This window comes from Telopea speciosissima, chromosome 10, assembly GCF_018873765.1.
Source record: "Telopea speciosissima isolate NSW1024214 ecotype Mountain lineage chromosome 10, Tspe_v1, whole genome shotgun sequence".
Taxonomy (NCBI): domain Eukaryota; kingdom Viridiplantae; phylum Streptophyta; class Magnoliopsida; order Proteales; family Proteaceae; genus Telopea; species Telopea speciosissima.
The window spans coordinates 43,294,398-43,310,067 of NC_057925.1; the positions used below are offsets into that span (position 1 = coordinate 43,294,398).

General features: G+C 40.9%; 1 protein-coding gene across 1 annotated transcript in view; it reads left to right on the forward strand.

The window, feature by feature from the left end:
• The first annotated feature begins 870 nt into the window (after positions 1 to 870).
• Positions 871 to 15,670, forward strand: part of LOC122644077 — a 67,780-nt gene continuing 52,980 nt past the window's right edge. The window contains exon 1 of the mRNA XM_043837681.1: positions 871 to 1,073. Within this exon, the coding sequence (XP_043693616.1) occupies positions 988 to 1,073 (86 nt within the window). The 5' untranslated portion in view covers positions 871 to 987. The remainder of the gene's footprint in view (positions 1,074 to 15,670) is intronic.

Genomic DNA, 15,670 nt, shown 5'->3' on the forward strand with positions numbered 1-15,670 from the left:
GTCTCCTGGGCCTGCCGAACAGCCCCAACTGCTTAATGGCACCTTCAAGTAGTAGAAGATCATGCAGCCAAGTCATCCCCTTCGAGATCAGAATGTCTCCTTTGGCGCACAAGCTGATCGCCCTCTTCGACATCAGCTTCCTGATCGCGAGTAGAACTACAGGAAGTCAAGGACATACAATCATCGATCATGGTTTCTAAAGAGAACAAGAAACACCTGATAGTTGCCAAACCGATTGTTCAATCCAATTATCAACGACGAAGAAGGAAGATGAAGAAGAACAGTAAATGGGTCCCACTTCTATTGATAAAAAATTAAAATAAAAAAAATGGAAGAGAGGGAAGAGAAGTTTATGGGTTTCCACGTGTCCCTGAATAGGGTACAACGAGTGGGTTGGGTTTTTTATGTATTAAGTGTAAAGGGTGATTTAGTAAATTAAACACATTTTAGAGGTTATCACTGTTAAAAGGGAACGGTTGATATTATGGTAGTTAGTGGGTGTGCTTTAAAATATAGGCAAACGTCAGGGGGTGGCCCTGATAATTTCCCAAAATTAATTTAGGGATTTTAGGTTTGGAGGAGAAAATTAACAAGGGTAAAATGGTATTTCATTATAGTCACTGATATAAAAAGGGTAAAACTGTCTTTTACCTTTCAAAACTAACACCTCACTAACATCGTCAACCATCAGGGGTTTGGACGTAAAAGGTGAAACTATGAGGGATGTTCGATTATTGTTTCAAACACCAGGGATGCATTTAATTTGCTCAAATTTGCTCAAATTTTTTTATCTATACGGTAAGAGTAGATGGATGAGTTGAGCTGAAGCAGTCACGTATTTTATATCCGAGACGGCACGACTCAGTGTCTGGCGGAGTTCTAAAACTCATTCCTTGTTGGAGACAACGTATCCTTGGTTAGTTCTTCATCTCTACTCTTCCATCTCCAGTTGCTTCAGACCCGTCATCAGAAACGAAAAATAAAAAAATGGAGACAGAATTTTCTACAGAGGATTTCAAGTCAATAATGTCTCGCATCCAGCACGAAGAGGAGCAGCGTAATTTGAAACGAAGGTCGATTCTACTTCTATTATTCTCTCTGTTGCTTGTTTCAATCTCTTTTTATTTTTTTAGATTGTTTTCGGTAAATGTGTTGCTTCCATTATCCGTGTCGGTTTGTTCATTTAGTTCATAAAAGTTTTCCTCCGCAAGTTGCAGTGTTTCGAGGCTTTAGAGTTCATAATCTATTTTATCATTGGTGTGTTGGCAATGCTTGAGGTAGTTGAATTTTGCAAAATCAGAATTTCCCTGAAATAGAAGGATGAAATTTGCTTTGAATTTTGACTCTTGAACACTATTTTAGAGAGAGGATTTGAGGATGCTTTGGTGAGTGTTCACTGTTGGTCATATTTTTCCACCCTTTTGACATTTGAGATTAAGTCCAGTTGCTTCGAAGTTAATAATAGCCGACAAATAACAATTTTTTATTATTATTATTTTTTTGGGGGGGGGGGGGGGAAGGGGTTTAAAGGGATGGACTATGTTTCATTTTGAGCTGTTAAAATTTGTTAGATAGGTAATTTGTATGGAATTAAATTATAATTTTTTTCTTCTTCCCTTGAAAGGGCGGCACACACCTTGTTCCGTTCGATCTATTTCTTTATCTCGCCATGAATCGTATGTTTGAGAAAATAAGGACACAATTTTCTCAATTCCAATCGATTAGGTGTATTTTATCAATCCTTTTGAGTAATATATCTGGAAATCCCCACCGGTCTTTATCTTTATTAACATCATTTCGGGCACAATTGGTACATTCCAAAATAACCATGCCTCTGACATCTTTACCCTTAGCCATGAACCTCCTTTCCTTTGGATTTTAGATTAACTAAACTCTTTAATTTTCTTTCCGAAGTGAAGAATAAAGGAATTAAAATGAAAAAAAAAAATAATAAGTAACCTAACAATTTCTAACTATACAATTTTTTGAATCCCAATACCCATTTAAATATCTTGCTTGTATAATTTTGTTTTGTTACCCTAGACCCACATTTTTATTTCCATTCTCCCTCTATCGAGTCTAAACCCAAATTTTGATGAGGTTGAATGCCTTTTTTATTCTTTCTCTTTCCTCCTCCCCAAAACTGAAAAAAGAAAAAAAAGAGGGAGAGGAATTAGATCTATTTATGGAGAATCTTTTAGACTAGATTTTGTGAATTATTTTAGGATACAATTGCGTGTGCAACGTTGAGGTGAATTCCTGTCTTATATGATACGTGGATCACATGAGGTTTGCCAAAAGAAAAAAGGAGGAAGTGTGCACCTTATGCCTCAACTATAGCCCAAGAAGTGTTTTCCAGTGTATTCTGGCACTAGAATCATAATCATTGATGATGTTATTGTTTATGGTTTTTTTGGCCTAATTTGTGAAGTTGTTGAGTTGACACTGTCTATGATCCATAGCCTGATATCACTCACATGAAATGTTGTGCTTAATAAGTAGTATCCAAGCTAAGAAGGCTATGAGGATTGGGTCTGTAGAGCAAGAGCTCTTTCTTCCTTATGTTATGAGATGAAAGCTAGGAATTGATTGTTTTTAATAGTTAATTGATTAGGGTATTGAGCAGCCGTGTTGCATCATATCCCAAAGTAAGTCCTTCAGTCACGCTTGTCGGTCTAGCCCAATCTAACATTGCTTGGACTTTACTAGAATCTACAGATATACCTTCCTCTGAGACTTCATGTCCCAAAAGTACAACCTTATCCAACCAAAATTCACATTTCTTGAGTTTAGCAAAAAGTTTCTTTTCCCTCAAAGTCTGGAGCACGATCTTCAAATGTACCTCATGCTGCTCCTCACTCTTGGAGTAAATCAGAATGCCATCAATAAAAACGATGACAAACTCATCAAGATACTTGTGAAAAATTCTATTCATTAGGTCCATGAAAGCTGCCAGTGTATTGGTTAACTTCAATGGCATAACTAAGAATTCATAATGCCCATAACGAGTCCTAAAAGTTGTCTTGGGAACATCCTCCTCCTTTATCTTCAATTGGTGGTATCCCGAACGGAGATAAATTTTCGACAATACCTTTGCTCCCTTTAATTGATCAAACAAGTCCTCAATACGGGGCAGAGGATACTTGTTCTTGATATTAACCTTGTTCAATTCCCTGTAGTCAATGCACATGTGCAAGGTATGATCCTTCTTCTTTACAAAGAAGATTGGAGCTCCCCAAGGTGACATACTAGGTCGTACATGACCCTTTTCAAACAACTCTTCCTATTGACTTTTCAATTCCTTCATTTCAGATGGAGGTAAACGATACGGGGCTTTTGAGATGGGTGCCGTACCTGGTACTAAGTCAATCACAAAAACTCATCGGCTGCTATGCTGACCCTTACTTGAGGGGGTAGAGGAACAAGGTGAATGGGATGCCTTGGCTGAACTCCAGTAAAATCTCTAAAGGGGTACGTTTTGTTGTCTTGTTCACGAGCTATTGTAGGCGAACCCAACAATCTCAAGAATGGAGGGCCATGTTTTTGTTAGAGTTGATAGTAAATATGTGTCGGGGTAGTTCAGAACTAGACTTCTAACTAGTTCCCTTATTATGTATTTTTACCTTTTACCTCCCTAGGGAGGTGATTGTAATACTTTTTAGTAATTCTATTTGAGCAATATAGGTGAGTTGGAGAAATCTCTCTAACACACACAACTTTCAACCGTAACTCTCTCTTCTTCCCTCTCTTGTCTCCTTCTTCTCGACATCTTCCTTCCTTCTCCATTGTTTCCTAATCGAAACTCAACTTGGTATCGGAGCGGGTTGGTTTGAGAGTCGTATTTGGTTGCTCTTCTCTATTCTTTTCTTCTCTTTAATCCTATTAACCGGGTTTAAAGATGTAAAAGTTAGAAAGGTAAAGGGTTTTATAGTTTATCAGCCCCCACCCCCACCTCCCTCCCCCCCCCCCTCCCCCTTCTCCCCTCCTCTTTTTTTTTCCCCTCCCCCCCCTTCCCCAATTTAGCTATTTTTTACCCCCCTCCCCACTTCCTTTTTTTATAACGATATAAGACTATAATCCAAAAATTTTCCCCCCCCAAAAATAAGGAGGGCTTCTTTTTTATTTTGTTTTTTCTCTCTCTCCCCCCCAATAAGAATATACCCTTAAACACCCTTTTTTTTTTTTTTCCCTTTTTCTTTTTTCTTCTTTTTCTTCCCACCACCCCACCCCCCCCCCCTTTTTTTCCAACCCCGCAACCCCCCCACTAATCCCCCCTCCCCCCCCCCCCTCCCCCCCCCCCCCCCCCCCCCCCCCCCCCCCCCCCCCCCCCCCCCCCCCCCCCCCCCCCCCCCCAATAAGTCGAGGGCTTCCTATACATTCCTATCTCCACCTTATCTACTATATTTCCTTCTATATACACTCTGTCCCCAAAGATGCATCCCATGTAACCTCCTCCTCTTCCCCATCTTCATCTTCCCTTACCTTAACTTCCCCTATCTATATCATAACGGACCTTAGCTTTTTGTCACATTATTTTACACCTACTCCCCAAGAACACTCCCCAAAAAAATTCCCCCCCCCCCCCCCTTTAAATTAGCAGGCATCTTTTTAATCCCAATCTCCATTTTTTAACAAAGTTTCAACTCCTAGCAATAATCTTTTGTTATTTTAATGTAAAAACGACAAACAATCCAACCGGCAGCTTCTCATTCAAATCCCTCCATCTCTTACCCTAACCAAGCCAAAAAAAAAACACCAAAAGCAAAAAAAACACCTTCACCCCTCTTTTTTTTTTCCCCCCCCCCCCCCCCCCCCCCCCCCCCCCCCCCCCCCCACCCCCCCAAACCCCCCCCCCCCCCCCCCCCCCCCCCCCCCCCCGTCCCCCCCTCCCCCCCCCCCCCCCCCCCCCCCCCCCCCCCCCCCCCCCCCCCCCCCCCCCCCCCCCCCCCCCCCCCCCCTCCCAACCCCCCCCCCAGGAAGGGGGCACGCCCGTTGGAGAAGAAGGGGCAAAGGGTCTCAACACAAACAATAAGTTTTTGTCATTTTCCAAAGACCTTATACGAGAGCGTGAAAAAACACCTCAAATCAACCTAAGTGTTTTCAAAGCTTGTCAAACAAAGGGTTGCCTTAGCAGAGCAGCCTCCCCCCCCCAACCCACCACCCCACACCCTTGTTAGTTGAGTATTGATCAGGATTTGGAGAGAAGGTATAACGAGGTTTAAAAAGGCTTGGGTCCTGAAGCAGGAAGAGGAAAGGCTTATATCGGAGTTGTTGTAGAGAGGAAGGGGCTGCCACCATCTATGAGCAAAAAAACTAGGAAGATTGGGTTCTTCTCTAGGATCGGGAAAGCCAGGGGGAAACTATCTTTACCAACCCACCCAGGGGAGTAGGGCCAATAGCTCCCAAGGCACTGGATGCACCGTACTAGATTAGTCTTCTCTGGGAAGTTATGTATAACACACCCCAAAAAAACCCCCCCCCCCCCCTATTAGACTCAAACCTCCCATCAGGTTACAGGGAAGCAGTTGTAGCTGATCCGCTAGGCGAATTTGAGCTACCCCCCATGGATATGTATTGGTAGAATGGACGGTTTGACTCAAGGTCCTAAAGACCTTTTGTGAAAGGCGCATCGATGTCGCCACAATCTGTTCAAGAAACCAAGCCATAGGGTCTCTCTCTTCTTCCCTCTCTTGTCTCCTTCTTCTCTAACATCTTCCTTCCTTCTCCTTTGTTTCCCTAATCTGAAACTCAAATGTTTTCTCGAGTCTCTAACCAAAAACCTCAATAAATTTCCTAGACTTCTGTTCACTACTTCCGTTTGCTCATCAGTCTGTGGGTAGAAAGCAGTAGAAAATAGTAGCTTGGTGTTAGTCTTCAACCACAAAGTCTTCTAGAAGTAACTCATGAACTTCACATCTCTGTCAGAAACAATAGTGCTTGGTAGTCCATGGATACACACTATTTCCTTGAAGAACAACTTTGCCATATGAGAAGCATCAAGTGTTTTGCTACACGGAATAAAGTTAGTCATCTTCGTGAAACGGTCTACCACAGCCATAATAGAGTCACACCGCCTTGTAGGTGGCAGCCCAAGAACAAAATCCATGCTGATGTCAACCCACGGTGCAGGAGGAAGCAGGAATGGTGAATAGAGACCTGTGTTTTGCTTGTCTTCCTTTGCTAGCTGACAATCCTGGTGCCTCTTGATTACATGCTCCACATCCTTGGCAATGTGCGGTATGTAACCTGGAAAATGGTTTTGTCCTTCCCAAAATGTCCTCCCAAGCTTCCTCCATGTAACTCCCTAATAATATAATGGCCTAGGGAAGAATTTGGTATACATAGCCTTGTTCCTAAGAACAAATGCCCATCATGAATAGTATATGTAGGGTGCTGCCCACCCTGTTGCAACTCAGCATAAAGGACACTAAAATCCTTATCACTAGCATACTCATCATGGATCTGCTCGATACTAAGTGCATGTGCTGAAAATATGCTCAAAGTCAGTACTTTCCTGCTTAGTGCATCAGCCACTGTGTTCTCCTTTCCAGACTTGTACTTCAAAGTAAAGACAAACTCCTGTAAATAAGTAACCACTTTGCATGTCGATTGCTGATTGACTTTTGTGAATAAAAGTGCTTGAGTGTCTCGTGATCAGTGTAATGGATGAACTCTTTATCAATAAGATAGTGTCTCCAGTGGTGTATCACTTGGACAACAACATAGAGTTCAAGATCATAGGTCGAGCAGCGCCGCTTATCTTCGTTGAGTTTCTCATTAGAGAAAGCAATAGAGTGCCCACCCTGCATCAGTAGTCAGTACACCTCCCAGAACAAGATGTGAAGCATTAGTTGCCACCTCAAATATACGGTCAAAGTCTGGTAAGTGTAACATTAGAACCTCTGTCATCTTCTTCTTGATCAGATTAAAAGCCTTTGTTGCTGCAGTTGTCCATTCATACTTTCCTTTATTCTGCTTGGTACATTCGGTAATGGGTGCCATGATCACACTGAAATTCCGAATAAACCATCTGTAGAAAGAAGCCAAACCATGGAAGCTACAGACTTCAGTGAAAGTCTTCGGTTTAGGCCATTCAACAATACACTTGACCTTATCCGGATCAACTTCAATCCCTCGTGATGAGGAAATAAAACCAAGGAATATCATCTTGGGCAGCATGAAAAAACATTTCTTGAGATTGATATATAACTTCTCTTGACGGAGCACTCTCAAGACTTGCTTCAAGTGGTCAATATGTTCATCTGGATGCTTACTACAAACCAAAATATCATCAAAGTAAACAACAAAAAATGAATTAATGAAAGGATGAAGTACCTGTGTCATAATTCTCATGAAAGTGCTGGGGGCATTCGTCAGACCGAAGGGCATAACTTTCCACTCAAACAGTCCATCCTTGGTCTTGAAGGCAGTCTTCCATTCGTCTCCAGGTCGGATACGAATCTGATGGTAACTACTCCGAAGATCCAACTTAGAAAAGATCATAGAACCGGACAACATGTCTAACATGTCATCAAGCCGTGGGATGGGAACTTGTGCTTGATAGTAATCTTGTTGATTGCTTTGCTGTCCACACACATACGCCAAGAACCATCTTTCTTTGGAGTCAGTAAAGCTAGAACAGCGCAAGGACTTGGGCTCTCATGAATGAAACCCTTTTGTAGTAGCTCTTCAACTTGCTTCTTGAGCTCAGTATGCTCTGTGGGGCTAAGATGATATGCGGGCAGATTAGGTAGCACAGAGCCGGGTACAAGTCAATGGCATGCTGAATGTCTCTCAAGGGAGGTAGCTCATTAGGTAACTCCTCCGGTACCACATCAAAAAAATCAGACAGCAGCTCCTTAATAGGCTGTATGAGCTGGACTTCCGGCTGTGTAGTGGTTTCTCTAGTAACCAGTGCCAAAATCAGACCTTAATCTTGGCTGGTTTTCTCAAATTCCTTCTGTGGAACAGCCAGTAAGGCAGTAACTTCCTCTCATGACCTGTACCCTTGATTTGTGCACAAGGATTGTCATTGGCGCATTTCAGCAGGTCAGTTAAGAGGATGGAACACTCTATGCTGCCCCTTGTGTTGGAACAGACATTGGGTCTTCCCTCCACCAACCATAACATCATTATATCAGTCAGCCTCATGAGAATAACATCACACCAGAAATCCTCTGAGTAGAGATGAAGTTGCAAAGGTACGGAGCAGCGCTGGTTTACCTCCAACTTATTGCCATTCAGTAGTGATACTTTATAGGGTTGTGAATGTTTCTTAGTCTTCAATCCAGCCCTCTTCACAAAAAATTCAGAAACAAAATTCACACAATTGCCACTATCAACAATTACCTGGGTGTTGTGATCTCCTGACACATGCGACTATAGAAGATGCAAGTGCGTCGCCAGTCTTCTCCTTTGGTGTTAGCCACCAAAACTCTAATAACCACATGAACCTCATAGGTATCATCATCATCTAGCACATTATAATATCCAGCCTCATAATCTCCATCATCCTTGGGATAAGGATGCAATCCATCATCATCTTCAGCTGTGTCTTCCTTTTCAGCAACAACAACAGCTTTCCTACGGTGAGGGCAGTCCTTGGCATAGTGCCCAATGTCTTGGTAGTGGAAACATCAGACTCTATTAGTGCTAATCATAGTACTAAATCTCGCGAAATATCGGTCGAGATCTCGAATATTTTGAGTATCTCGACCTGACCGAAACGAAACACAAGCTTGAATAAAAAAAATGCAAAAACTCGGTCGAAATTTCAACCATCTCACGATATCTCGAGACAAAATCAAAATCTCGCGAGATATCGAGATTCCTTTTTCAAAAGTAGCTTTATAAATACCAAAACTTGTTAGTCTCGGTCGAAATTTCGACCGAGACTTAACAAGCTCTGGTTTTTTTTGAGTTTTTTTCTCCTTGTTAGTCTCGGTCGTTTCTTCTTCCATACTATGACGTGGCTCCATCGGACCATGAGTGGGGTCGATCTTGGATGTCGGAGTAATTATTATTAGAATATTTGTAAACATTTGAGTCACTAGATGACTACTTGACTTGTATTGGACTATTGAGGATATTGTCATATTGATATCATCTTCTTAACTTGTTATTTACTTATTGTACTTAGTATTATGACTTAAGTTATGACTTATGAGTCATTCACTTTATGTTTCCAACTTCCAAGTCAATTTACTTGTTTAAATTGCTTATTAATCATTAATTTATTATGTCTTCTAGTACAAGTCTTAAACAACGTGTCTGTGTAATTAACTAAGTTATACATTAGGATTCGACCGTACATTGCCAATCAATGGTGCAAATCCAAAACACCACTTTGGGTGACTATTTTTGCAATTCGACCATTTAAATGTGTTTATATAGCCTAAAATAGGGTTTCCATGAAGTTTCAGGTCTTAACTTGGCTTAAAACCCACCGAAATGACCTACCGAAACATAAAAGAAAAATGCAAAATTTCGACTGAAATATCCAAAATTTCAGATATTTCGGTCAGCCCGAAACACCGAAACGAAACGAGTTTTCGAACTATGGTGCTAATTATAGGTGCCTTACCCTTGTTATCAACCCATGGAGGAGCTGCAGAACGTGTAGGACCAGCAGTAGAGGAACAAGTAGTAAAAGGTTTGGATGCTGGAAAATTTTTCTTGTTGTCAACAGCAGGAGTACCAAACCGTTTACCAGTACATGCCAATAATTCTTCAGCCTTAAGTGCCTTCTCAAAACAATCTCTGACATTGAACATATCGGGGCAACACCAACAGCCCTATTGATATCATGCATATATCCCAACCGAAATCGAGATAATACCTGAATTTCACTAATACCAGTACGAGATGAGAGTGAATCTAACTACTGCACAGACATATTCCCTTTACGAAGGGTGTTCAGTTTGTCCTGTAACTGTGCCTTGAAGTGCCTTGGCAGATATTTCCTACTCAAATCTTCCTTCATATAAGCCCAAGTGTTAGGTGTAGTGCCTTCATACTCCATATCCCTTTTAGTAGTTCTCCAACATTCACCGGCGGAACCCACTAGTTTAGTTCGTGTTAGTCTCATCTGTCTATCCTTAGGCAGATCATACCAATCAAAATAATCATCAAGTGTACCTAACCAATCATAAAATACCCGTGGATCATGTTTGGCATTGTATTCCTTCCTTTAATTGACCTTTTGTGTGTCGCCATAATTTCGACGAGGAACACCATTATCAATATTAAAATAAGATCTCATATGATCTTCAAAACTAAGTCGAGCCTCTGGAGTTCTCTGATGTTCCCTGTAGTCTTTGTCTTCTCTACTTCTTTCCTTGTCTTCTCTGTATTCTCTGTTCCTGTCTTCCCTGTGCCTTCTATGGAGTCTGTGAACTTGGGACTGTAATTGATACCTGTCCTCTTCCATTGGTATGTTGCTATCCCTGACTGGAGTAGCGTGGCGTTCTTCAAGTCGTTGCATTCTTTCATTCATCTGTTGTAACATCTCAAGAACCTTTGCCATATGATCAGGTGCTGCAGGCTGGAATGGCTGACCATGTTCATCCATGGCTCTGCCAGTTAATGTAGTTCTAGTCTTCTAGATTGGTAGAAGATCAACTAGAAGCTAATAACCAGGATCTGTTCTTGAATGGGTCATTCGGGTAGGTCAAAAGTAGGTATTTTGGTCAAATTAGGGTTAGGGTTTGATGGTCGGGTTAGGTCAAGTTGATGTAGGGGAGTCTATCAGTGAAGCTCTTGTTAAGTTTTAATGGTTGGAGAGCTGGAAGGAATTGCAGCAATTAAAGGTTAGGGTTTTGGGTTTTTGAAAAGGGAATAATGGTGGAATCTAGGGTTTAGAATGGGAAATTAGGGTAGGGGTTTGGATCGAGTTCTCCTTAGGGTGAGAGGAAAATTCGATCCAAATATGGCTGGTTTGGTCTGGGCAGAATTAGGTTTATGGGAATGATGTTCAGAGATGGAGGGGATGTTAGGGTTTGGTGGCTTAGAGGATTAGAAGAAGAAAGGTTAGGGTAGGGATGAATCAAACTCACTGTTGTTGCAGAATTCCTTTGGCAGTAGCTTGTTTGGTTGGGAGACTTGAATAAAAATTGAATCTTTAACTAGAACTTGAAGGAGAGTTTCAAAAGAACCGCTTGGGCTTCACACTGCAAGGTGTTGATTGGATCAGACACCAATCCCACCAGTCTTAATTAAACACAAGACAAAAGTCTTCTTGAAGAAGAGAAAGTTGCAGGCCGCAGCTTGCAAGAGCAGAATTTTTAAAATAGTGAGGTATAGAGGAGCCCCATGGTTGTTCTTCATTTATATTGGACAAAGGGCTTTTTCATATTCAGCCTAGGGGTAGGAATCCTAGGCTGAAGCTAATTACAAAGCAACTCCTCTTTAAAATTCGTGGAGAGAGGTGGGGTCGACTAGACAACTTAAATTGAAGTCCTAGAGAATAAAAAAAAGAATTCTAACTTCACTTAAATTGAACCACTGGTTCAAACCAGTTTGGACCAGTTCAAATTAAAACACAAAACATTAAAAATAAGCTAAGTATGGAAATACTACTACTACTACTACTACTACTTGGACAACTTCTTGTTCTTCTTCTTCTTGCGGATGTAATGCTTCAGTTCTGCATTGACTGTTCTTGGAATTGGTCATTATCGTTCTTAGAAATATGATCTTTTCTGTAAGTAATCAAACTGCTCTCGATTTTAAGAAATGTTTTTGTTTTTTAAGAAGTTTGATTGGTCAAATGATTTTTTTGTTCTCTAAGAAGTTTGACTGGTCAAATGATTTTATTTTTACATGAGACTTTTTGTATTAGGTAGAATGCAAAACCAACTTTCCAACAAATCCAAGATTGCTTAAATCTGATTTATATTGAATGAGTTATGTTCCGGTCAAACTTTATTTGATGTGCGTGAATGTTGTCAAAATCATTCTAGATGAAAAACATATTTTTTATATATCAAAACAAATGGATATTTTACCGCACTTTTGGATTTTAGCAATGTTTTACCATATTAAGATTTATGGAATTTTGGTGGAACCCGGTTGCATTACCCTCTCGTCAAATTTTCAGCCCGAAATGACTATGACATGTAGTGAAAGGAAATTCTTTCCAGCATGACTGATGGTTTCCTTTGTCCCCTCCCCCACCACCTTCCCCACCATCTCTACCAATCTCCTCCTACTCTTCTCCCTCCGCTGGTCCTAAATCTTGGACCTCCCTTTTTTCCCATCCTTCCCCCCTCTTCCCGCTCTGGTCTCCCTCTCCATTTTGTCAAACCCCTCCATCGATGGTTCCTTCTAATTCGCTATCTGTCCCTCTAAGTTACCATCTCCAAAAATCTATAAATGGAAATCATGCCTAGTGTAACGACCCCAAACCCGGATAGGGTATAAGGTACTGCCCTCACGGGCATTGTTCAGAATCACCCAACTCCCATACATACACAAAGGAAGACAACAACACTTAGAGCTGGATTTAAGGTTTACACATTGTATATACATCTACTGGTAACAAATACTAAAGTTCAACATAGTTATCAAAAGTTATATTACATCAAAAGTTTGTATTATCACATTGTTTATCCAAACATCATAAGTTTTCATGACCTGTCTCTAAGGTTAGTGAACCACGTGCACTCACAGCCTAGAGTTTGGAGTTGTGCACACCTCTCCTCTAAACTCATCATCTGAAAAAGAAGATTTATTACAAAAATGAGCTAATAGTTTAGTGAGGAAAACATATTACAATACAACCAGGTGCTTATGTGCTTCATTAACAGTGTACAAATATGCATACAATATTTTACTGTTAGGTTAGGTCTTAGTCAATTTTGTGAAATATTGATTATACACATAAATAGTTGAGGTTAGCCTAGCCCGTATCCTCAACTCTTTATCCCAGTACTGCAGCCGGGGAGAAGAATGACACGGCTCGTACTCGTAATCTCGTATCACGTACAGGATTTTACAAAGTCCTTAGCTCGTTCACATACAGGATTTTACCGAGTCCTTAGCTCGCTCTCGTATCACATATATAATTTTATCGAGTCCTTAGCTTGTCCACTTATAGGATTTTACTGAGTCCTTAACTTATAAAAAACCTCATCCAATACAAAACCCCCTACTGGAAAGGGACTGTATTCACAGGGTCCTGTTCTCATAGTACTGCTATTATCAATCTCATTGACTTCATTCACATATCTCGTACACTTGTTCACATAACTTGTACTTTTATTCATATATCTAGTACATATATTTACATTTCTCATTCACATGCTCACATTTCTTGTATGCAAACATATACTCATACAACTTGTCATATAACACCTTACATATACTTAACATCATATCATTCACCTCATAATCATATCATTTTTTAAATGTTTCATGTCAAATATTTCAATATATCTCATATAGCAACACATACAATTCTCTCACATTCATTAATCATGCATACAAGTCAAACATTCAATAATCCATATCATGCTAATCCATTATATTACTGTTGGTTGAACCGAAAATGGGAGAATGGCTTGAGTTAGTGATTCTTCATTCACAGCCCTTTCATTTATATCTTTTACTAATGAGCAGAATTACAATACTGCCCCTGTATAGCCAACATGCTTATATCAGGGCAATAAACTAAGAAAGAAAACACCCAAAATACCCTTTATCAGGTTACATAACTCAACACTCCCCCTCAAGTTAGTGCATAAATATCACACATGCCCAACTTGACTAGACTAGGGTGAAATAACTTTCCAGTTTCCACTTAACCCTCTAGTGAATACATTTGCAAGTTGATTGTCGGATTTCACAAAGGGTATACAAATCTGCCCACTTTCTAACTTCTTCTTGATGAAGTGTTTGTCGATCTCCACATGCTTGGTATGGTCGTGTTGCACTGGATTGTGAGCAATACTGATTGCTGCTTTGTTGTCATAGTACAACATCATAGGATGATGAACAGAACAACCAATATCCTGAAGTAAACTCTGAAGCCACAATAGTTCACATATGCCCTAGGCCATGGTACGGAATTCCGCTTCAACGCTAGACCTAGCCATCATATTTTGCTTCTTACTTCGCCTTGTGACAAGGTTACCTTCTACAAAGGTACAATAACCTGAAGTGGATTTTGTGTCTGGGTTACCACCCCAGTCAGCATCTGTGTACGCCTCAATGCAAAGGTGATCATGTGGAGACAGGAGAATCCCTTTCCTTGGAGTTGATTTTAATTAGTGGAGAATATGAAGAATAGTAGCCATATGGGTGGAGTAGGGATCATGCATGAACTGACTGACCAAACTAACAACAAATGCAATGTCTGGTCTGGTGTGGGAGAGAGAGATTAGTTTTCCCACCAACCTTCGATAATGCCCCTTATCAACAGGATCACCATCCTTCTCTTGTAGACGAGTAGTAGCCTCCAAAGGAGTGTCACATGGGTGACATCCTAACAAACCAGTCTCTAAAAGTAAATCTAGAACATATTTCCTTTGGGAGAGAAAGATGCCTTTGGGAGAACGAGCAACTTCAATCCCAAGAAAATACCTGAGCTGTCCTAGATCCCTTATTTCAAATGGGAGAGAAAGATGCCTTTGGGAGAACAAGTAACTTCAATCCCAAGAAAATACCTGAACTGTCCTAGATCCTTTATTTCAAATTCTCGTCCTAAGAAAGTCTTTAGGTGAGAGACTTCATCTGCATCATTTCCGGTCACCACTATGTCGTCGACATAGACTATGAGAAGAGTGACCTTATCTCCATTCCGCTTGATGAACAAGATGAGGTCAACATTGCTCTGTTTGTACCCACAGAGATCATTGCCTTATAGAACCTGCCAAACCAAGCCTGAGGAGATTGCTTCAGCCCATATAACTCCCTCTTCAGTCTGCAAACCTTCTCATGAGTCTTGTCACAAGAAAAACCTGGAGGGATCTCTATATAGACTTCCTCCTCCAACTCTACATGAAGGAAAGCATTTTTAACATCCAATTGCTGCAAATCCCAGTCAAGATTAACAACATATGATAACAATACCCGAACGGTGTTCAACTTTGCCACTGGGGCAAATGTTTCCTGATAATCAATCCCATGGGCCTGGGTAAATCCCTTGGCTACCAGTCTAGCCTTATTTCTGTCCACCGTTCCATCAGGCTTTTGCTTGACAACAAACACCCATTTGCAGCCCACTGTTTTCTCTTCGAAGGAAGAGCCATCAGCTCCCATGTCTCATTCTTGGATAAGGTCATCATTTCTTCCAACATGGCTGCATTCTACTTTGGATCTTCCATTGCCTCCTGTCATTTATGAGGAATAGAAACAGAGGAAAGAGAGGATACAAATGCACGATAGGAAGGAGACAAAGCATCATAGGAAACAAAATTGGTGATGGGATGTTGGGTGCAAGATCTAATGCCTTTATGGACAACAATAGGTAAATCAAGAGAGGGATCCTTACCAGGTAATGCAGTGGAATCTGGATTTGGATCTGGATCAGGTGCTGACGGTTGAAGAGGTGGTACAGTAGTGGTAGTCTCAACCTACTTTTTGTGCTTCCTGGTGTAGGTTTGATCAACAATAATTTGACTCACAGGTTTGCGCTCTCCCTGAATAGGACGAGACCGAGAGGCTGAAGTTG